General features: G+C 42.7%; 1 protein-coding gene across 1 annotated transcript in view; it reads left to right on the top strand.

Annotated features, from left to right (window-relative positions):
• The window catches only part of LOC145415296 (mitochondrial outer membrane protein SLC25A46-like), a 232,621-nt gene that overhangs the window by 6,515 nt on the left and 202,742 nt on the right, over window positions 1-23,364 (top strand). The window contains exon 2 of the mRNA XM_080284571.1: window positions 18,303-18,586. Within this exon, the coding sequence (XP_080140697.1) occupies window positions 18,361-18,586 (226 nt within the window). The 5' untranslated portion in view covers window positions 18,303-18,360. The remainder of the gene's footprint in view (window positions 1-18,302; window positions 18,587-23,364) is intronic.

Here is a 23,364-nt window from a genome sequence, read left to right as displayed (position 1 = left end):
CAACCTCTTCTCTTCCTAAAGCTTCCCTGTTCTTCTCCAACTCATTTCTCTGTACTTTCTCTAACTCTGTCAATAAGTACGTGTATCCTACCATACACTTTTCCTATTATACTAAGAAGACAAATGCCCCTATGACTACCACAGACTTCTTTTTCCCCTTTTCCTTTGTACAAGGGAATAATTATACCTGACTTCCAATCCTCCGGGACTGTACCTTCCTCCCAGGCCAATCTGTAATGTCAGTCTCTGTTTTATCCCCGCATGTTTTTGCTAAAGTACCCTATTATTTCGAGAGAATGATAGAAAATATCTAAAAAAATTTAAGAGACAAGTTAGGTACCTTAATATAGTACAGAGGTGACTTTAGATACTTCTGAAGAATTTCGTGAGAATCTACATGTAACAGGCTGATAAATATTGTATATATGCAATAGGTAGATAGACCAGTGGCATCTCACATCATAACCATATCATTTTCCCAAGCTCAAATATTTCCAATAGCATAACACATCCAAAATCACCCTGAACGTGAGGTGACTTCAGATGTCTTGTGGGATGATTCAAGACAGACATTGTGTCTGCAAGTAGCTTACTGGACACTGACCTCCTGGAGAGACTGACTTGATAGGTATTCACTAATTCTGGCCATTTCCAGGGTTAGGGGAAAAAAAAATCACCAGGAAATAAATTATTGGCTACCGTACATTAAAGGTGTAACAGAAAAGGCACTAGGATCAGTATCAAGCACTGCTACACTTTATCGAGCAACTTTATATGTGAGGGAGTAGACTGTAATGCCAGCCAATCAAGTTGGTACTTCCAGGGAGGATGAGAATGCTGGTGATAGGGAGAGCTGGAGCCTCTGTTTCACTAGCCATCAGGATATACTGACCATCCTCCTTTGCTGACCTTTTCAGTGTGACTAACACAGAGAATAGGCCAGCATACTCTTCCAGACACTTTCCACTGATGATCTCATGCACTACTGTAGATGCACTTTACATACCACACAACATACTGGTACCCCATAATGTCACAGAGGTTGATGCCAATAAGGACACGCGACCAGAAAACTTTTCCCCTGTTACCTCTTAGTGGACCTGAGAGGAAGCGTAGCACAGGCTCTCCTAGCATGGTTTTGGGGACTAGGATGGGATGGGGCTTGAATCTGTGCCAGAGGGTACAGGGCATTGCATTTCCCAGGCTACCACTTTCTCCCTATAGAGACGGGGGGCCTGAACCTGGGAGTAGCGCCCCAAGAGAGTGTTCCTGCCCTGGCAAGGTGCCTCAGGGCCATTGCAACAACCTCTGGCCACGACGGGTGGGCTTTGGGTCCCAGGTCTCATGCCTGAACTTGGACTGTGTGAGTGGATGGGGCCTGTGATCTGTCTACCCCTTTATTTTACAGACTCCTGTCAAAAATTGAGAAGAAAAATCAGTAGCTAATAAAAGTAAGCCTGAGGAAATAAAGTCACCCAGATTCAGAGTGGCATCAGGGAATGTGGGTAGTTTGAAGGGTATACCGGGGGAAGTAGTAGGGACTATGAGCAGGAGGTGGGTGGATATTATTTCCGTGCAGGAAGTTAGGTATTGGGAAAAATCAGCTAGAATGATTGCTGGGAGCAATTTTAGGTATAAGCTGTTTTGGCAGGAATGTGTAGATGGATATGGTGGTATGGGAGTGCTGGTTGAGGGAAAGTGGGTGCAATGTGTCATGAATGTAATGAGTATGAATGAAAGGATTATTTCAGGGAAAATATTGTTTAGTAAACTCATTATTTAATTTGTAGCGGTGTATGCTCCACAGGCTGTTTGGATGATGCAGAAAAGATAGATTCTGGGATAACATGATATTTGTGGTAAGCAGTATGGAGGATGATGAGATTGTAGTCTTGGGAAGGGACTAAAATGGTCAGGCGGTTCACGGTGATACAGCTCAAAAATATGAAAGGGTACATGGGGGTTGCGCATGTGGTACGAGGGGAAAGGATATTTGAGTTTCGTGAGGCAGTGAGGATGATTGTGTATGACATGCATTTTAGGAAAAAGAGAGAATAGGTTGATTACACATTAGTCTGGGGGAGATAGCCGGATTGACTATGGTTATTTCCTGATCAGGAGGGCTGACAGGTTGGTCAGGAGGACTGATAGGAGGTTGGTCAGGAGGGCTGATAGGAGGTTGGTCAGGAGGGCTGATAGAAGGTTGGTGTGGGATGTTAATGTTATAGGGAGTGAAGTGTGTGTGCAGCAACACGAATTACTGATATGTGACATGGTGCTTAAGGAGCGGGTATTGAAGAAGAGGACCTGTGCACCTATAAGGAAATATGGAAGTTGAAAAACCAAGCAGTAAGGGATGCCTTCTATAATGAGATGTGTAGAGTTTTGACTGAACAGAGAGCTGTTGTCAGGAGTGTTAATGAATAGTAGCTACAGAGCTCTTAAAAACAATTTCCTGAGTTACTGATTCAGTATGTGGATGGACATGGGGCCCTCCAAGACATAAGGTAACATAGTTGTGGGATGAGGGTGTAGAAACCACAGTTAAGGAGAAAAGGAGGCTTTTCTGGGAATAGAAAAGGATAGTAACAGACAGGAATACTTGGCTGCTAATTGTAGGGCTAGAAAGGAGGCATACAGAACAATATCTGAGTCTCGGAGGCTTTTACTTGATAACCTGAATAGCGTTGAAAGGAAGAGTGTGGAATTTAAAGAGGCCAATCTGATGAAGAGGGAAAGCAGGGATGAAATAGGTAAGCAGTGTGTAAAGAAGGAAAGGTACCTGGAGAGAGCATTTAAAATGCTTCTTCATTAGGAGTGTGACTGGAACAGGGAAGGTTTGAAATCAGTAGATTCAGTGTTTGGCCCATATTCTTTCATTGATGGTCCTACAGTGAGTAGGGCAATAGGCAGGAAGCACTTGGGGAAGGTGGCAGGTGTGGGGGTTGACTGCTGAAATGTTAAAGGCCTTAGGAAATGTAGGAGTGGGTTTAGTTACTAATATGATAGATATAGTTGCACATAGGTGACTGGCTGTAAAGTGTCATTATAAATGGGTACAAGGGGAAAGGTGAGGCACAAATCTCTTGGGCCAGATAATGAAGGTAATGGAGAGTCCTAGAAGGTATGATTAGGGAAAGAGTGAATATTGATGAGATGCAGTTTAGGTTTATGCCAGGCAAAGGGGCCACTGATGCCATATTCATTGTCCAACAGCTTTAGGAAAAATATACAGTATAGGAAAGAAAAGGGAACTGTACCGGGTACACTTTTTGTGGGGGGAGGAGGAGGCCATATGTTTGGCCATGTGGAGAGGATGGAGGGTGAAAGACTGACGAAGAGAGGGTATGTGAGTGAGGTGGAGGGGGGGAGAGGGAGGGGGAGGCCGAGGTTGAGATGGAAGGATGGAGTGGAGAGGTATATGAGAGAGGGGGGTGTGAGTTGGAAGCAGGGCAGTGAAATGATGGGGGACAGGGCGACGTGGAGGCGATTTGTTTGTGGCCACCCCGAACGGGATTGAGGTGTCCGGCAATAGACAGGTAGATAGATAGGGGGAGGCCATACACAGAGTCTGTACGGAGGTGGTGAAGTGGACAATAAGAAAGCCTTTGATCGAGGAACGGCCGGTTAGAGTGGTAATGTTTATGTTTGTGGGTGCCTGCACCCAGGTGAGAGTGAATGGAGATTTGAGTTACCAGTATGAGTTTTCCATGGTTGTTGGTATGCATCAGGGGTCAGTCTTGAGTCCCTTATTGTTTGTCATGGTGCTTGAAGCTCTCACTTGACTTCAGAAGTGGACTCCGATGGGAGATATTGTATGCTGGTGACTTGGTGTTGATTGCAGAGAATGAAAGGGAGATGGAGGAAAGATGTAGGAAGTGGAGATACATTATAGGGCACAACGGGTTTGGGAGTATATGCAGATAAAACAAAAGTGATGATATCTAGGGCTGATGGCAGTACTATTCTCTAAGCAGAGGGATAGTTAGAGTGGCTATGTGCATTTGCCACAAGAGTGTGGGAAGTAACTCCATCTTGTGCATTATTTGTGGTAAGTCGATGCATAAAAGATGTGGTGGTATTAGAGGTACACTGCGAGATAATGCTGATTTTGTGTGTGCAGTGTGTTGGGAAGAGGACATAGAGGTTGTCAGGTATGAAAGGATTGATCTTGCTGGTGAGTCTCTTGAGTGTGTGGAAGAGATTTGTTATTTAGGGTACTGGAACATGTTGTGTGCTGGAGGTGGGGCTAGAGCTCATCCACCGGAAATTGACTTAGGACCTACACAGTACACACAGAATTGCTATGGGAGAGTTGTCTGTGTTTGCTTTGTGTTTCCACCTCTACCAAGTGAATTTTTTGGGCAAGAAGTAACTGGCAACTCCTCTGGTGTTGGCGGGAGGTAGTGAAACACTCAGCGCGTCAGTGCTTGCCCAGAAGCGAGAGTGGGAGTATATGTTCCCGTCGCTCCGAACTTGCACCTCTCTCTTTTTTTCATATGCATTATTATTTGCCCTGTTATTTTCCTAGAGTTGAGTTGTCATGCCTGGAAAGTACTGCTCAAAGAATGAGTGGGTCCGTATCATTGCATGGAGGCAGGATAATGTCCCTATAAACATGATTTGTGAACGTACTGGACGCGCAAAGTCGACAGTCATGAAGATTCTTGCTGCAGCGCACGGCCTGCCACCTGATGTCGTACCAGAGCACAAGCATGGTGATGGGAAGAAGAGGACGACTTCCAGAGGTACAGATACACTTCTGAAGAGGGAAGTAATTAAGAATCCTCCTCTGACAGCAGCAGAATTGAATAGAATGCATCCCCAGCTGTTACAAGACATTTCAATTTGAACTATCCAACACCGCTTGCAGAAGGAGCGGGTTTGCCTAGCCGCACGCAGCCAAGAAATGCTTCTCACTGACCGCATGAAGAAGCAGCGCATTCAGTTTGCCAAGAAGTATGCACACTGGACATCAGATGAGTGGAGAAAAGTTATATTTTCCGATGAAAGCACATTTCAAGTGTTCCAGGTGTGTTCTGCCAAGGTTCGTTGCCCTGCCTCCTGCAGTTGATATGACCCTGCATACATGGTGCCGACTGTTAAGCACCCACAGTTGGTAATGGTATGGGGGTGTTTCTCAGGTGAAATGGGAAGGGGAGGCCTATACAGTACTTTCTTTCTAAGAACTTGATGATGAATGGTGGCCGGTACATTCAAGTTCCGAAAGATCGTTTGTTAAACTTTTTTGTTATTCATGAGTGTGACTTTTTCATGCATGATTCAGCTGCATGTCACAAGTCAAGAAAGGTGACAAAATGGCCTCAGAATAATCGGATCGAGGTCCTTGACTGGCTTGTCAACAGTCCGGATCTAAATCCGATAGGAAACTGCAGGGTAAAGATGAAGAAAAACATGGCAGAGAAGAAGACACCCAATCTGGACAACCTTAAGACTGAACTGACAGATGTTTGGTGCAAAGAAATGTCCTTAGATTACTGTACTTTAGAGATCTGATTCCATGCCAAAATGCATCCAACTGGTCCTGAAAAACAAGGGAAACATGATTTCATATTAACCCCTAAAGCACGGGGTTGTTTTTGCTTGACTTGCGTGTCTTGCGGGCATATTCGCGCTCCGACAAACTCTCTAAAAATATTAGCCAAAAATCAGTTATTAGTCCTACAATATTAGAATTACATATGCATATGGCACATACTTTCAGCTTTCTCCTGGGATGTTTGTTGAGCCTTCTTCGAGTACCATAGGACTTGTGGAGACCTCTGAAGTTGGGTAACGAAGTCTCCACTTTACACTTCCCGACAACCCATAATATGATTACCACAGCCTGATATTATCACTAGAAACATTATTCTATGATTCTTAAATAGTTTGGAATTCATACTCCAAAAAAAAAAAACACTGTGAAAGCAACGAAAATTACGAGTGCGTATGACCTTCCCACTTGCGATCGTTCGCCGCTGGTGTTCTGTCATTTATTATTCATAAAAACACTCACACTTTATATTTCTATTACTATATAACACTTATATATATCTACAGTCTTTATCCATAAGTTTCCTTCAGTAATAGTAGTTTATTGTCATTGTAGGCATTCAGTTTCTCTTTCAGTAAAATACGTAGCATTCACTTTCTCGTCCTGTATACTAGCGTTGAGAGTGAATCTGTCACTTTCACTTTCACTTTCATAACTCATAGTATTCATACTTGCTAGAATGAAACTTTCACTTTCATTACTACTAGTATATATACTTGTATTCTTATATTACTACTCATTTACATTTCTATTTACATTCTCTATTTTATTTACATTATTTACATTTCTATTTTATATACACTGTGTTATGCACTGTCACTTGCAGTAACTTATAAAACTATTTTCCACTGTTCACCTATATTTACATTCATTGCTTTCACTTGCTGTTTACACATTATTTACACATTATTTACATTTCCACTTGCACTGTTTTACTCGCCAGAAAGATCGTAGTCACTGTCTATCATTTTCATTGACAAATTAGCCAGTTCATGTTCCACAGCAGTCACTTAGCCCTTTACCCCTTTCCACACGAGGTTTAGTAGGAGGTAGAGGTCACAGGGCCCTTTGCATGGGGCTAAAAAGCAGCGGAATTGGACAGGCGCGAATCCGACGTGCTTTCACCTTGAAAGACGACAGTAAACTGAATACAGTGTGGTGGCCTGCCTAGGGGGAGTGCAATGCTGCCAATGTCAGCGTGGTGACAGCTGCTAATATATACGCTATGAAATGATTGGCAGGAAATCTAGACAATACATAATAAATTAGGTAGTTCCAGGTGAATGTAAATATCACTTAGGCTTCTTCCTTCCTTCTTATATATATTTTTATTACGAGAATAGATTATACGGCATATTTCAAGGGGAAATAAACAGCAAAAATTAGCGAACGAGTGCACATGAGGTGTTGTCAGGTGATAATTAGCCAATTCCCGGTGTATGGCACTCTCACTTACCTTATTTCTTTTTTGTATATATGATTTGGTATAAGAATAGGGCATAGGGGTTATTTCAATGGATGAAATCAGTGGAAAATTCTAGGGAAGATTTACTTAGCGTAGCACGGCCGGGCAGGCGAGAGGAGAGGGTAATGGAGGGGAGGTAAGGAGGGGAGTCAAGAACGGGGAGAAATGGCTAAATTGTCAGCAATGGATGGGAGTACAGATGAGATTAGGAGTGCTGACTAGTGTTGGACATTGGCAGTACTGATAGATGATACAAGCCACCACTTGAAAGCCCGGGCAAATTCAAAATAACACAGAATCACAAAAGTGACGCCCTGCGGTATGATCCCTTGCTCCCATGGATCACGAAAGTGACACCCCGCGGTTAAGGGGTTAATGAATGACATTTCATGAACAAACTTTGTGATATACTATGATTTTTGTTTTTTAATACCTTGTGGGGGGAGATCCTAAGTCAATTTGCAGTTGCTATAGCCTTGTGGCTAGGGTAGGGAGCGGCTGGAGGAAGTTCAAGGAGCTGTTGCCTCTCCCGACACAGAGGGCTCTCCCTTCGTGCTTAGAGATCTTTGTATGTGTCATATGTTAGTGTAATGCTGTATGATAGTGAGACCTGGGCAGTACAGGAAGAGTAGCTTTTTTTTTTTTTTTTTTTTTTTTTTTTTTTTTAATGCTAGGAAGAAGGAACCAAAGGCCACGAGCCCTCAGTACTGTTCCATCCAGGAGAAAAACAAAATACTGTACAAGAGAGAGCCAAATTCAAAATCCGATCATTTCGAGATGCCTGGACACACTGTGTTTGAAAGACCGGAGATCATAGCTAGCAGGAAATACAGACAGAGACAGACAGTTCCAGAGTTGACCTGTTGCATAAATGAAGGACTGGGAGTAACGGTTAACTCTTGCATTAGAGAGTTGGACAGAAAAGGGATGAGAGTTTGCTGCTAGATGGGTGCTACGTGCCTGTCGTAGAGAGCTGGAGGGATGCAAGCAGACAGTTCAGAGAAGCAGTGACCATTGAAGTAGCGATAGAAAAGAGATAAAGATGCAACAGTGCGGTGAAGAGACAGAGGTCAAAGGGAGCCAGTAAGAGGAGGAGAGTTAACCCCTTAAACGCGGCTTTGTACAGTCGATCCCTCCCGAGTGGCGGGGTTGTATCGCGGTCTGAGTACCTGTAGGAAAATATTTGCCAAAATTCAGAGATTAACCCTAGAACATTATACTTGGTATGGCAGATAGTACTTACATTCAGCTTTCTCCAGAGACAGGTGTTGAGCCTTCGTGGACTACCCAAGGACTTGTGGAGACTTGCAAAGTTGGGTAACCAAATCTTCACTTTCACACCTCCAGCAACCCGGTTTCCCCTCTACCACAGCCTCATTCTGTCACAGTAAACTTTATACTACAACGTAAAGGTAGTTAGGAATCCGTATTTGTACAATAAGCACTGAAAATAAGGCTAAAATCAACGGAGCGTACGGCCGACATGCACTGTGGCGGCGGTCTTCCCGTCACTCAACAAACATTTCCATTTTCACAGCTAAAAACATGTATACTACATTATTTTCAATCATATTACTTCCCAAAAGATCACCACGGCGCGCTTTATATTCTGCCTTACGTCCACCACTTTATTCTCGTTCCTGTCGGCCGCTTGCACTGACTGGGAAGAGCTAGAACTCGCCATAATCTCACTTTGAAAGCCTGCAGTAAACTGACGCTAAACATGGGCAAACCGTGAGAAAAAAAGCTAGTGTTACAACTGGGGAAACAAACGTTTCCTAGTAGCATAAACTGCTTGTGAGAGGAGATTGCAGATTTACAGTTCTGAGTGCTCAGAGCGCTGCCATGTATCACAGCCAGGCTGGCCGGGTCGTGGTGGTGGGGGGACGGGAGGAAAACGCGATATTTGGCAACAACTGAGGTCAGTAGTACAAAGGTAAAGTATGCTAGTTGTAGCTAGAGGGTGGTGGTACTGATAGACAATACCAGCTGGAGCCTGCTTGCCCGCGGTTATTCAAAATTTACTCAAATTGCAAATGCGACGATCCGCTGTTTTGTCCTTTGGGCCGACCGTCGCAAATGCGACGATCCGCGTTTAAGGGGTTAATGAGACCAAAAGCCTTTGACTCCACCCTATTGAGAAGAGCCATATGTGGAGAGCCTAGCCACACATGAGAATTGTACTCTACACAGGGCTCAGTCATACAGAAATGATAGTGATTAGATGGATGTGTGGTGCTTCCTTAAACACGAGGCCTTGGGGGTTAGGTTTATGACTGAGGAGTTGAGAGGAAGGATGGGACTAGAGTGTAGTAATAATGTTGTGATGAGGAGGGGTAGACTGAGATGGTTTGGTCATGTAGAGAGGATGGAGGGTGATATTTGGGTCCGGAAAGTGAGAAGAGTGAACTTTGGGATTTGGGTTGTGAGAGGCAGACTGAAAAAGTCCAAGGTGTTGGTCATGGAATGTTACATCAGGGATAAGGGACTGAACAGGAAGGCTGCCAGAGATCGAGCAGCGTGGAGAGTAGCCATTAGGTGACCAAGGCCAATGCATGGAAGCATGTTGGAGCCTTTATAAACGATATGTATGGATGATGGAACATCCAGTATGGTATTATTATACTGAATTACAGGTACCATGTAACTTGCAAATCCATCCCTCTAAACTACTGTAGCCCATAATAAACACCTGACCATCACCATAACCTCTGCACTAACTCCTCCTCAAAGCCATACCTTCACTACTTGTCACTCCATCCTCATCTCCCTCAAAGTCACAACTACTTCCCTCAAAATCACCAGTGTCACCTAATCCATCTGTGGTTGTCTGATGTCACACCAATTCAACCAAAATTTTCATAGTATTGTATTAAAAGTTAAAAATGTACTGTATTCAGAACACATATTTATGGATGTAGAACATCAAAGGGAATTGTACCTGATGCATTAATTTGTCTATCACAAGCAAAGTTTTGCAGTGGCTAGCTATGGTATGGTACTGAAGAAATTGGAAACAAAAAGTAATAATGCACTGTATAGGCATCCCTCACCCACCAGCAGTGATACAGTTGCTTTTTCTGAAAATCCTATTGTTAACCCGGCAGTCATTAAGTGAATGTGTTGTAATGTAACAGTAGTATCAGTGGGTTCCTTTTGTTGGCCCTGTAAGGGATGCTTAAACTTAAGTCCAAAACCATCTAAAAGAAAGTTCATAACCAACTAAAGCTCTACATACTACCCCTAAAATCAGTTGCAAATTAATATGCCACTGCAGGTACGAGGGGTGATCAGAAAGAAATGACAGTGAGTCCATAAACTTTTATTAGCATGAAGAACTATCAAACTATGACTCACATTCCTTCAAAGTACTCCCCTCCAACCTCTATGCAGCATTCCATTCTCTTTCTCCACTTCATGAAGCAAGCGTGGTACTCTGAAGACGGTATACTTCGGAGTTCTGAATTGACGGTCCGTGCCAAGTCTTGGATGCGATGAAATTGCTTCCCAGTGATGGCATTTTTAATTTTTGGAAACAACCAAAAGTCACAGGGAGCCAGGTCAGGGGAGTAGGGTGGGTGGGGGAGCAGAGTTATACCTTGTTGTTCCAGGTACTGCATAGTGAGGCGAGCTTTGTGGGGTGCAGCATTGTCGTGGTGCAGCAAAATGCGAGACCGACGGCGGGTTGGTGCGGTGTTGGCCTTGTGTTCCAAGACTTGTGGAAGGACCTGGTCTGTGTAGTATTGGGCTGTGATAGTGGACTTTTCAGGCATCACATCCACGCATATTGGTCCTTGAGAATTGAAAAAGATGGTGAAAAGGCGCTTCCGGCTGCGAAATCCTTCCTTCAAAATCTGAGGTCGAGGGTCTTCATCGCCCAACCACACCATGTTTGACTGCTTGTCACGGGTTGTGAAGAATGAAATCCAACACTCATCTCCAGTAGCAACATCTGAGAACCGTTTTGGACCATTTGGTTCAAATTCAGCAAGCCAGACACGACAAATCCTCACCCATTCAGCCTTTTGCTCATCAGTCAACAAATGGGGTATCCATCGACAACACTTCTTCCTCAGGTGTAATTGTTCATGCACGATGTCATATGCACTCCCATAACTGATATCAAGCTCCAAGGCTAAGAACCTAAGAGTTACAGTTGGATCCTCGTCAATGATGGACCGTGCACGGACAGTTGTTGCTTCGGTCACGGATGTCCGGGGGCGTCCAGAGCGTTGTTCATCTTTCAATTCAGTTTTTCCTGCTGTGAAAGCACGAATCCAGCGGGAAACAGTTTCCAGGGAAGGAGTAGTGTCTGGATAAACATGTAATAATTCCCCTCGAATCTCTGTTGCTTTCTTTCCCAGTTTCCACCTCGTAAAAATGTAGAACCTGCAGCCTTCTTTCGAGTAATCCATGTTTCTGGCCAGAGAGCAAAAACAAGAGTGAAGCATTCACTCACAACAATAAAACAAGAAAAGTCAGGCATACGGCGACAAGTTCAAACTCGTAAGGACGGGCAACTCTGCACTCTCCTTGCTCCCCTACCTCCCATCATTCAAGGTTTTCATGTTATAGCACGAACTGTCATTACTTTCTGATCACCCTTCGTAATGCAGTGATAGACTTTCCAGGACAAACTGCATTCAAATTAACTCCCAGTAGTGTTTCTGTTTTATGCACATGTCATACACTCATTTTCATTTTACAGCTCAAACAGTACTAATTGTCTTTGCTTTATGTAGCCAAGTTATCACTGAAGCAATAATTGGTTGTCTTTAAACAGAAGTGTCAAAAAACATTGAACTAAAAGCAAAATTATGTTTTGCCCACTGCAGATAGTTTAGTAACATTCATCACTCTGAGACTGGGCCAAAGTTTTTTTTTTTTTCCTACTTATGAAATCCAGCAATTGATGTTCGTCTGTACTTTGAGACTCCTCTAGATCCACTGTCACATTCTGTCTGCCACAAGCTTTCAGTGCTCATACAGCTTTTATCACGGGGGGGTGGTGTATTTACATTATTACCATCGTCCACTCACTCGATGTAGTGCTGCCTACTTCTTCCTTACCCTTATCATTCTTTTTCTGTGCCTGGCCTCCTCTCTTCCTATTTCTCCCACCTTTCCTGTCACTTCTTATTGCTTTTCCTTCCTTTACAGGTGGCTTTACATTGAATTACAAGCCTAATGGTTTCCTGTAAGCCAGGAAACCATTTACACGCTGGGTGGTAACCATATAACCAAACCATACGTGCTCCCTATGTGTCAACAAGTGGGTTGGTGGAGGGTTAGTGCCCCTCCCTGTAAAACAAATAACTCAAAGTCAAACGGCCACCCCTTACAGGATTATGGCGTCTGGCAATAGATAGATAGATAGATAGATAGATCCAGCCCTGTCCACCTGGTTTTAAAAGTGTCTTTAGTGGATCCCTCCTGGTTTTCCCAGTCCATGCTCAGGATTACTGGGAAGAGCATGTCGTGTGAGGAAAAGATCAGAATCCATCTTTTACAAGAAGGAAAGTTCCCTGTTAACCCGTTCTTTAATGACTCCCTCCCCCCCACATAAACACTACGTTCAACAGCCATACCAACTTGACAGCTCCCCCTCCCACGGTGTAAAGGATAATGTATGTTTTATTACCACATCCAAACAGTTCACTCTTTGTGATTTGTTTGTATACTGATGATCACATAAACCCTCCATGATGTTACTACTGTCTATCTATCTATCTATTGCCAGACGCCTCAACCCCGTTCGGGGTGGCCACAAACAAATCTCCTCCACATTGCCGTCTCCTGCCATTTCACTGCCCCGCTCCCAACTCACTCCCCCCTCTCTCATATACCTCTCTACCCCATCTCTCCATCTCATCCTCGGCCTCCCCCCTCCCTCTTCCCCCCTCCACCTCACTCACATACACTTTCTTCGTCAGTCTTTCACCCTCCATCCTCTCCACATTGCCAAACCACCTCAGTGTATTCCTCCTAACGCTTCCTATCACATCCACATCCACACCACAATGCTCCCTTATATCCTCATTTGTCAGCCTGTCTCTCCATGTGACTCCACAGGCTCCTCTTAAATAACTCATTTCCACTGCTCTCACTCTTGACTTGTGTCTTTCCAGCAATGTCCAAGCTTCACTTCCATACGGTAGAGTCGGTATCACATTACTGTCATGTAGTAACTTTTTCACTTCCATGCTCACTTCCCTGCTTCTTATCACTGCTTTCAAGGAATCAGCAACCTTTCTTCCCTGCTGTACCCTTTCAAGCACTTCACCCTCCAAACCTCCATCCTTACTCATCACACTACCCAAGTACTTAAACGTACTCACATTTTCCAATTCCTCACCATCCAGCCTCGCTGTACATTTACTGACTTCACCTCTCTCAAAGACCATCACTTTACCCTTCCCTACATTCACCTTTAGATTCTGTTTCTTACACACTCTCCCAAACTCATCCACCAAGCTTGCAGCTCCCCTTCATCTTCACTCAACAACACAGTGTCATCTGCAAACAACAGTACAGGGAGTTTCCAAACAGTACCTTCTCTCACCAGGGCCACTCCAACATCCACTACCCTACCTTGTACCTCTTTTATTACCCCATCCATGTACAGATTGAACAACCATGGAGACATGACACATCCCTGTTTCAACTCGACCTTCAATGAGAAAAATTCACTCAGTTTACCATCCACATGCACTGCAGCCTTAGCACCATCATACATACTCTTCACAACATTCAGCAACTTCCCATCTACTCCATATATTCTTAATACTTTCCACAATCCTTGTCTCTCCACCCCGTCATTTGCTTTCTCCAAATTCATGAAAGCCGCATACAACTTCTTTCCCTTCTCTAGAAACTTTTCCACTAAAGATCTAAGAATGAATATCTGATCTACACAACCTCTTCCCTTCCTAAAGCCTCCCTGTTCTTCTCCAGCTAATTCCTCTGTTCTTTCTCTAACTCTGTCAGTAAGTATCCTACCATACTCTTTTCGTATTATACTAAGAAGACAGATGCCCCTATGATTACCACACACTTCTTTTTCCCCTTTTCCTTTGTACAAGGGAATAATTATACCTGACTTCCAATCCTCCGGGACTCTACCTTCCTCCCAGGCCAATCTGCACATTTTCCACATCCATTCTACTACTATCTCTCCCCCATACTTCAGCATTTCACCACACACTCCATCAATTCCTGGGTCTTTCCCCAATTTAACTTTCTTCTTTGCTTCCACAACTTCTATCCTACTGATTTCTTCCTGTCTTCTCACCTCCCTCCTTCTCCCAGCCATTCCCCAGCCACTTATACTCGCATTACTTCTATCCTTTATGTTCAACATTTCCTTAAAGTGTTCTCTCCATCTGTTCATTTTTTCTCCCTTCTCCACTAGTAATCTACCATTTTTATCTTTCACTCCCCTGCTAACTTCACTTACACCCTGTCTTACTCTTTTCACCTCTTTCCAGAACATTTTCTTACAGTCCCTCGACTTTACACTCAAGTTCCTTCCAAATTCCTCATCCGCTCTCTTCTTACTCTCTCTTACTAATCTTTTCACCTCTCTCTTTCTTTCTTCATATAACTCTCTCTTCCGCCTCTCAACTTCTTCCACGTCCCTATTTCTCATCCATTCATCGTATGCTTTCTTCTTTTGTGCCACGGCCTGTCTCACCTCTTCATTCCACCACGCTGTTCCTTGCACACCCCTCCGTCTTCTCTTCATCCCACACACCACATCACATGCTGCACACATTTCTTCTGTAAATATCCTGCACACACCTTCCACGTCCCCCATCTACTCCAATTCATATTTGCCCAATCGTTCCTCCACTTCTCTCTTATACTCTGCCTTTTTCTCATCCTCTTGTAACCTTTCCACTCTCCTTACAAATACTCCTTCTTCCCGTCTTTCCTTTCTTCTATTTCTCCATCCTAATTGGCCCTTCATTCTGGCCAGAAAGTCCACTCCCCCAACCTGTATAAGCTCTTGCATGCATTACACATTTTCGCGTCCTTTCATCCACACACACATAATCAGTCATTGCCTTCCTTTCATTCAGTTCACTACCCACCCTTCTCATCACTCGCCATGTATACCTGTGGATCATTTTGTGCCTGAAGAGGGTATTGGCTATCACCAACCCCCTCCCAACAGTTACTACTGTATTGTAAAAAATAATTATAAAATATCTCGCTATTTAGCAAAGTTTACATATCTTGTGCCAAAGTGCTGTTACTCAGGTAACTACTGTACACATTGACTTGAAAAAAAATATGCACAGATGAATGGCTTATTTATTTACCCTGTAAGTTGTGTTGATTTTGGACAATAAATAATGGTCTAATGAAACTGATAAAGTAGCAGTGTGTTGTGGTGTGCTCCAAGGTAGACACAAGCAGGTGAAGCCAGGCCATACGTGAGAGATAGGAATGAAAGAAGAGAAAAATGGAGAAGGAAGAGGGTGTAAGGTATAATAACAAAATAAACAATATTTTTCCTCGCACACCAGTTCATTACATCTTTAGTCATAAGCAGCTGGAAGCAGTCAAGTACAGTCATTGAATGTGATGCATTATGTGTAACAATTCCTGGATGCACATCCATAAAATTCTCTTCCATACCAGCCAGAATGTTAGGTCTAGCATCTCCAAATGGATCATGCAGAAGCGTGAAGTGTATGGAAATGTGATGGAGATGTTGACCTTGAACCACTTGTTGCTGAGAGCGTGGCATCGCGTAGCTCACTACTAATCTCCTCCTCCTCCTCCTCCTCACTCACATCAACCTCGCTGTCGTTGTCAGGATCATAGTTGCATCAGTGTTGCCTACTGACACATCAGACACCACTGCATCATCATCCGATACATCTGAATTACTGGCATCATGAGGAATAAACTCATCACTATCATAATCCGCCAGAGATGCGTTGAGAGAGAATTATCATGGGCACCTTCTCTTGTGGTCAAGTGCATGGTAACTGTGGCTGTCTCAGGCAGGCTGAGGGGTGTAATTGTTGCCTTATGTCTCCAGAAAATATAGTACAGTATCTGTAGAAATAATAAATAAAATAATGATTGGTCTAATAAGGGTTGCATCATAGATGAGTAAGCAAGCCATTAATGCAAGTGCATCTTGGTCATGACGTATCTTATGATGCCAGAATTCGTCACAACTTCACCACACTTTTTGTTGTCAAAACACAGAGCTGCTGCCATCACAGGGTCCTCAGAATCAACCTTACCGGGCTACCCTGAGGCCTATATGCTGCCATTCATTAATGGGTGTGCCACCTTACAACAGTTGTGGTTCCAGTGTATCACAGCTCTTTGTGAGTGATGTATGGGGGTACATACAGAACACATTTCTGGTTAGGATTAAAGAAATTGCCAGACTGTAAGGGCAACACTGCAGACTGAAGGCTGCACTAAGTGGCCTGCCAGCTGTTGAGCTGCTGCCAGTAAATTCATGTTCTGGTCGACCACAGAAGACTTCAAAGGTCACAGATACTCTTTGAGGCAGGAAGTACCCAAGATGCCTAGCAGGATTGCAGCGGAGTTACAAAAAAACACTTTAATATCCAGGGAAATGTATTATACCACATCATTCAACATCATCTCCAAAAAGAGATAATTTGGCCTGTTGCCCAGATTCCAGAAATAAATGCACAAAGCTCAGCTTGAATATGTCCACAGATATCGCCCTTGGACACCAGAGCAGTGGGCACATCATTAGATGTGATAAGAGTTTGTTCCAGTATTGTACAGTATGCTAGAGTGAGTGGTGCTAAGGATATGATATGGGTCGTTTTTAGTGGTGTTATGGGTAGTAGCATGTATTTCCTACTACAGAATGTTACAATGAACAGTGACCAATTCAGATATTAAATTGGTTAGAACAGCATTTCCATGAATGTTATGGCATTCTTAATTGTAACATCTTTGTGCAGGATGGTGCAACATGTCTTTCGTCCAAAAAAGTGCTCTAGTGTTCATGTGATAACAGTACTGTATTCACAATATATATAATGGCTACAGAACAGCCAAGACCTGATTCCAGTTGAAATGTTTGGTCATACATGAAGCAGAACCTTCATTCTCAGGTTTCCTCACATGTGGCCTTCTACCAAAAGCCATCAAGAAGATTTGGATGTAAGGCTAAAGCATGGAATGCCATCAAGAGTTTGATTCCATGTCAAATGGTCATATACAATAATGGCAGGACTATAAGATATTACCTGAGTGGTTAGCAGTACCTTATCATTATTATTATTTTTTTCTCACTATAAAATAATTGCATGTCACAAAAAATAGGGAATATTATATTACCTTTTGCAGTGGGTGTAACTGAACTATCACTAGATGAGAGATACCCGTACCACTTTCGGCACACTGGTTAGCTACATGGTACCGTAACTCTTGGGCTTCAGGAGATGAACTGTCAAGAGTATGTCCAGAATTGGAGACATGTAAAGAAGAAAATCCATTTTCATCCAATCCCTTCTTGCCCCAGTTTATCATGAGTGTAGGGGCCTGGGGCTAGGCTGTTCATTCCAGATATACTAAGGTGAGGGTGACCAGTTAATCTTCATTGAACAGCTTAATAGTCACAGGCATAGCCAGGATATTGTTATGGGGGAGGCCTAGATACAGTTACTTAGAAAGTATTATATTGGTATTAAGATTAAATTAAAAATATATCTGTTGTTAAATATCAAAGATGGCAGCCTAGGAAACAAACATTAATACTGTTACTTGAATGAATAAATAAAAATATAAATAAATGACTAAATGGGTGCCTTTTTTCAGGTTATTCTGGGATGGGGGGGCCTTGCCTCCCTTCCCCAGTGGTTGTACCTGTGGTTGATCATGTAGCTCTGTCCACCTCTCTTGATACAGACCTTTAAGAGCTGCATCTAGTTGGAGTACCATATCCTACTGACAAGATTACCAAGTGTACTTTTGTTGTTTCAACATAGAATCTAAATGGATTCCTAGATTATATACATTAAACCTTATGATGTCATTCAGCAGTTAGCAATAGAGTCACATGAAGGTAGCATTACAATATACACATAGGTATAAATTTCTTGATGCTGTATTGGTTTACTGTAAATGTTTATTTTCTGTATTGAAGAGGGATATCAAAGTGAGAGACAGTGATGCCAAAAGCTTAAATGTTAAATGTAAATTGTAGAAGCCAAGAAAGTGGGGAACATCATTGATGAATACTTATGCAGAAATTTTTACATTTTATTACAGAAAAAATGGTGGTGAAGTGACATACCAGGCTTGAGGTGAAACCTGATGAGCTTGGAACATGGCTGGGTTGGACGACTACCAGTTTTTCTCTAACCTGCGTGAGAGGGACACCCCATTTTGGCAGAAGACATATGAGGGGAGGGAAGGAGAGATGGAACCCACTGAATACTATCGCCGTCCAACTGAATTTCCTGAGAACCTACTCAACCCCACACATGGATCTCCTCAGATGTCCAAGCTGGCAGTGTCCAAACCTTCCTCCCAGGATGCTCAGAAAAGCATTGGTCAGTTTTTTAGTAGTTACGGTATCTTACTGATACGACAAGAGGGACTGGACTAGAAAGGTGTATTTGAGTCAGGAGGAGGGGGAGATCGAGGATGAGGTGAAGGAATGGGGTGGAGAGAGATGCGAGAGGGAGGTGAGTGTAAGTTGGAGGAAGAACAGCCAAATGGCAGAAAGGAGGGCAATGTGGAAGCTGTTTGTGGTCATCCTTTACAGGATCAAGGTGTCTGACAGTAGATAGATAGATTGATCTTTCTGCTTATATTACAATACTGTTCTGTACAGGACGTATCCATTATAATGAAATAATATTTTACTGAAGGTAAGAATGCTTGAAAGGGTACAACAAGGAAAAGTGGTTGCTGGTTCCTTGAAAGCAGTGATATGAAACAGGGAAGTGAGCATGGAAGTGAAAAAGTTACTACATGACAATATTGTGATACCAACTCTAACATATGAAAGTGAAGCTTGGACCTTGTTGGAGCAACACAAGTCAAGAGTGAGAGCAGTGGAAATGAGTAGTTTGAGAGGAGCATGTGGAGTCACATGGAGAGAGAGACTGACAAATGAGGAAGTGAAGGAGCGTTGTGGTGCGGATGTGGATGTGATAGAAAGCGTGAGGAGAAACACATTGAGGTGGTTTGGCCATGTGGAGAGGATGGAGAGTGAGAAACTGATAAGGAGAGCATATGTGAGTGAGGTGGAGGGAGGGAGAGGGAGGGGGAGGCCAAGGATGAGGTGGAGGGATGGAGTGGAGAGGTATATGAGAGAGGGGGGTGTGAGCTGGGAGCAGGGCAGTGAAATGGCGGGGGACAGGGTGACATGGAGGCTATTTGTTTGTGGCCACCCCATAAGGGATTAAGGCGTCTGGCAATAGATAGATAGAAGCAGGGGTGTCATTTCAATTTCCCTTGGGGATGGGCATAGGCTATTTAGGAGGCCCCCCTACTCCCTCCTCCCCACATGGGTGGGGTGGCAAGCGAGCATTTTGAAGCCACATGCAAAGCTGTATTTAGAGAATTAAAGCAGTAAACAATTATATACACTATATATAATTATTTGTTAAATCAATTACTTCCTGAAAGACACACTAATGGATATTCTAGCATTGGCAGTATTTTTGTGTGACATTGAATATGTAATTTAAAGTGCATGGTGAAGTACATATCACTGCATTATATTCTAATGACCTTAGATAATAGACCAAACTGCAATTAAAATGTTTGTATTGGTGAAAGCTTAAATTGACTTCATTCTTACAGCCTAATGAAAAGATAATTAATAAAAAATTGAGAATGAAAAGATGTAAATTTGTAACTGAATTAAAAATGGAAAGCTTACTAGCCCCCAAAATACCCTGAAAAAGTAAGGTGTACACTAACAGGTGGAAGAAATAAAATGATGGTTTTTAAATTTGGAAGATGCTCACGTAAGAAGAGTATATTACTTTAAGAATTCATTAGAGGAATTTGAAAATTAAACTACGTACATTTATTGCATTGAAAAATGAATAAACTACGGCAACAGTGGATATCTCCGTGATCTCTGCTTTGCAAAGTTATCAACCAGGGTTAAAGCTAAGATTTTTAACAAGTTCCTTTTCTGAGGCCATAAGTAGCAAGTCACTTAAGCAATCACTTCTCACTGAGGTTCTTAGATATGTCTTGACTAAAGTACTGAAAAAAGTCATTCATTGACTGCAGTAGTTAACTGGATGGATGATAAGAATTTTGATAATTTTCACTATTTCTGAATACTGTACGCACAATCTAATGGTTTGAGTTCATATAATGAAAACAGATTCTTTGGCTTGTCACTGTTACTTAGAAAATGTCTTTTTGCAACAGATATTTGGGAAACTAGAAGAACTTCATCTATGTCTATATCTTTGTAAGACTGTACTATAATAGAAAATTTCTCATATTATTCTAGAAGGTCTCTGGAACTGCATTCAAGTGCATTCTTTGCTTCTATTAGGGGCATGTTTTGTGTGAAGCGAATATCAAGCTTTGGGAGCAATCCATCTATCAAAATAGGTTCTTTTGATTGAAGTCGTTCGAGCAATACAAGTATTCACCTCATTTCTCCCTGCTGCTGAATCATTTACGAAGCTCATTAGTCCTGATGATACCTTCTGAATTCTCTTAGGCTTAGGTCTGCTCAACTGATTTGAATTTCCCAAGTTGGTATCTGCCTCATATGTTGAAGCAAAATCATTAGCTTTGTCAAAAATATCAGGGAAATCCTCATCTGTTCTCAAGACCTGCAATTCCTTAACCCCTTAACCGCGGCCCGTCACTTTCGTGACCCTTGGGAGCAAGGGATCATACCACGGGACGTCACTTTTGTGATTCTGTGTTATTTTGAATTTGCCCGGGCTTTCAAGTGGTGGCTTGTATGATCTATCAGTACTGCCAGTGTCCAACACTAGTCACCATTCCTAATCTCGTCTGTACTCCCATCCATTGTTGACAATTTAGCCATTTCTCCCCGTTCTTGACTCCCCTCCTTACCTCCCCTCCATTACCCTCTCCTCTCGCCTGCCCAGCCATGCTACGCTAAGTAAAACTTCCCTGGAATTTTCCACTGATTTCATCCATCGAAATAAGCCCTATGCCCTATTCTTATACCAAATCATATGTACAAAAAAGAAATAAGGTAAGTGAGAGTGCCATACACCGGGAGTTGGCTGATTATCACCTGACAACACCTCACGTGCACTCGTTTGCTAATTTTCGCTGTTTATTTCCCCTTGAAATATGCCGTATAATCTATTCTCATAATAAAAATATATATAAGAAAAGAAGGAAGAAGCCTAAGTGATATTTACATTCACCTGGAACTACCTAATTTATTATGTATTGTCTAGATTTCCTGCCAATCATTTCATAGCGTATATATTAGCAGCTGTCACCCCGCTGACATTGGCAGCTCCACTAGGCAGGCCACCACACTGTATTCAGTTTACTGTCGTCTTTCAAGGTGAAAGCACGTCGGATTTGCGCCTGCCCAATTCCACCGCTTTTTAGCCCCATGCAAAGGGCCCTGTGATCTCTACCCCCTACTAAACCTTGTGTGGAAAGGGGTAAAGGGCTAAGTGACTGCTGTGGAACGTGAACTGGCTAATTTGTCAGTGAAAATGATAAACAGTGACTATGATCTATCTGGTGAGTAAAACAGTGCAAGTGGAAATGTAAATAATGTGTAATTAATGTGTAAACAGCAAGTGAAAGCAATGAATGTAAATCTAAGTGAACAGTGGAAAATAGTTTTATAAGTTACTGCAAGTGACTGCATAACACAGTGTAAATAACATAGTAATGTAAATAATGTAAATAAAATAGAGAATGTGAATGAAAATGTAAATGAGTAGTAATATAAGAATACAAGTATATATACTAGGAGTAATGAAAGTGAAAGTTTTGCTATAGCATGTATGAATACTATGAGTTATGAAAGTGAAAATGAAAGTGACAGATTCACTCTCAGCGCTAGTATACAGGACGAGAAAGTGAATGCTACGTATTTTACTGAAAGAGAAATTGAATGCCTACAGTGACAATAAACTACTATTACTGAAGGAAACTTATGGATAAAGACTGTAGATATATATAAGTGTTACAGTACCCTCGCGTCCAACACGGTAATATTGTCATGCATGGGTCACGTGTTGGACCAAAAACGTGTTGGACTAACAACAGAGCTTATGGGGAAAAATGAATTATGTCAGCAACCCTAGGAAAAGTCACCCTAAATACCTACCATATACCTATACATATATTGGTACTATTGTAATTATAATAAATGGTACTGTGCTATGAATGATAACTAACCTTTTAGGATAGTGTTGGTAGGCTTGCTGGGAATGGAAGGTGGTATCCAAGGCTGTAGGTAGTCCTACTGGGTCCCCGGAGGATGGCTGCTGGCGTCACTAGCGGGTAATGGCTGTTGCTCCTCCTCAACCTCCCTCATAAATCCTTCGAAATCACACTCAGAATCACTATCTTCGTCCACAGCCATGGAAGGTCCTGCTTCTGCCTGTCCTAGCACTCTGTAATCCTCGGCAAACGGCATGCTTCTCACACTGTTGCCAGAGCCCCGTCTCGTGACTGTGGAAAGTGATCGCTGTCGCTGACTCGGTAGAGAATAAGGAGAAGCAACTTTGTTTATAAACTGGTACACACGCCGATGAGTAGGGTTTCAAAACAATTGATATTTATTCTAAAATATTAATATGTATTCAGTGTCAGGCTAAATGTTCAATGCTGTAGTATGATACATTCTCTGTCGAGTCGCCTGGGTTTCGGTCACACTGTTTTGCCCGTCGTATCCTCGGCAGGAATCCATCCAGGTGAATTCCAAATGCCCGTGGTATCGTCGGCAATTTTACCACGTTACCGTTCAGATTTACCATCGTATTCTCGGCAAACCTGGTATGAAGTGCCGTGTGATAGCCTTCGGCTGCCAGGATCTTGTCTTGTTTTTTTATTATGGTCCTGACGTTGGCTTCATTCATGTCGTAGGCCTTGGCAGTGTCAACTTTCCCCTCCCCTTTCTTCTTCCTCTCGATGCTTTCTAGCTTGGTGGCCTGAGGGAGGTGCCGACACTTCTTGGGGTTCTCAGAAGGCTTCCTAGGCATCGTGAGCAGGGTAAAATGCAGTAACAGGGGCAGAAAATGCAGCAAGAAAAAAGCACCTTCCAATGCAATTATGCGACTGAGTGGCGCTGTGGTGGGAGAAATTTAAACAAAACATCACGTGACACCAGAAGCGTTTTTAA

Source organism: Coenobita brevimanus, chromosome 102, assembly GCF_032717465.1.
Source record: "Coenobita brevimanus isolate Jiangsu-jjx chromosome 102, ASM3271746v2, whole genome shotgun sequence".
In the NCBI taxonomy this organism is placed as follows: Eukaryota; Metazoa; Arthropoda; class Malacostraca; order Decapoda; family Coenobitidae; genus Coenobita; species Coenobita brevimanus.
The sequence above is the reverse complement of the archived record's forward strand: the minus strand, read 5'-3'. Positions and strand labels throughout refer to the sequence as shown.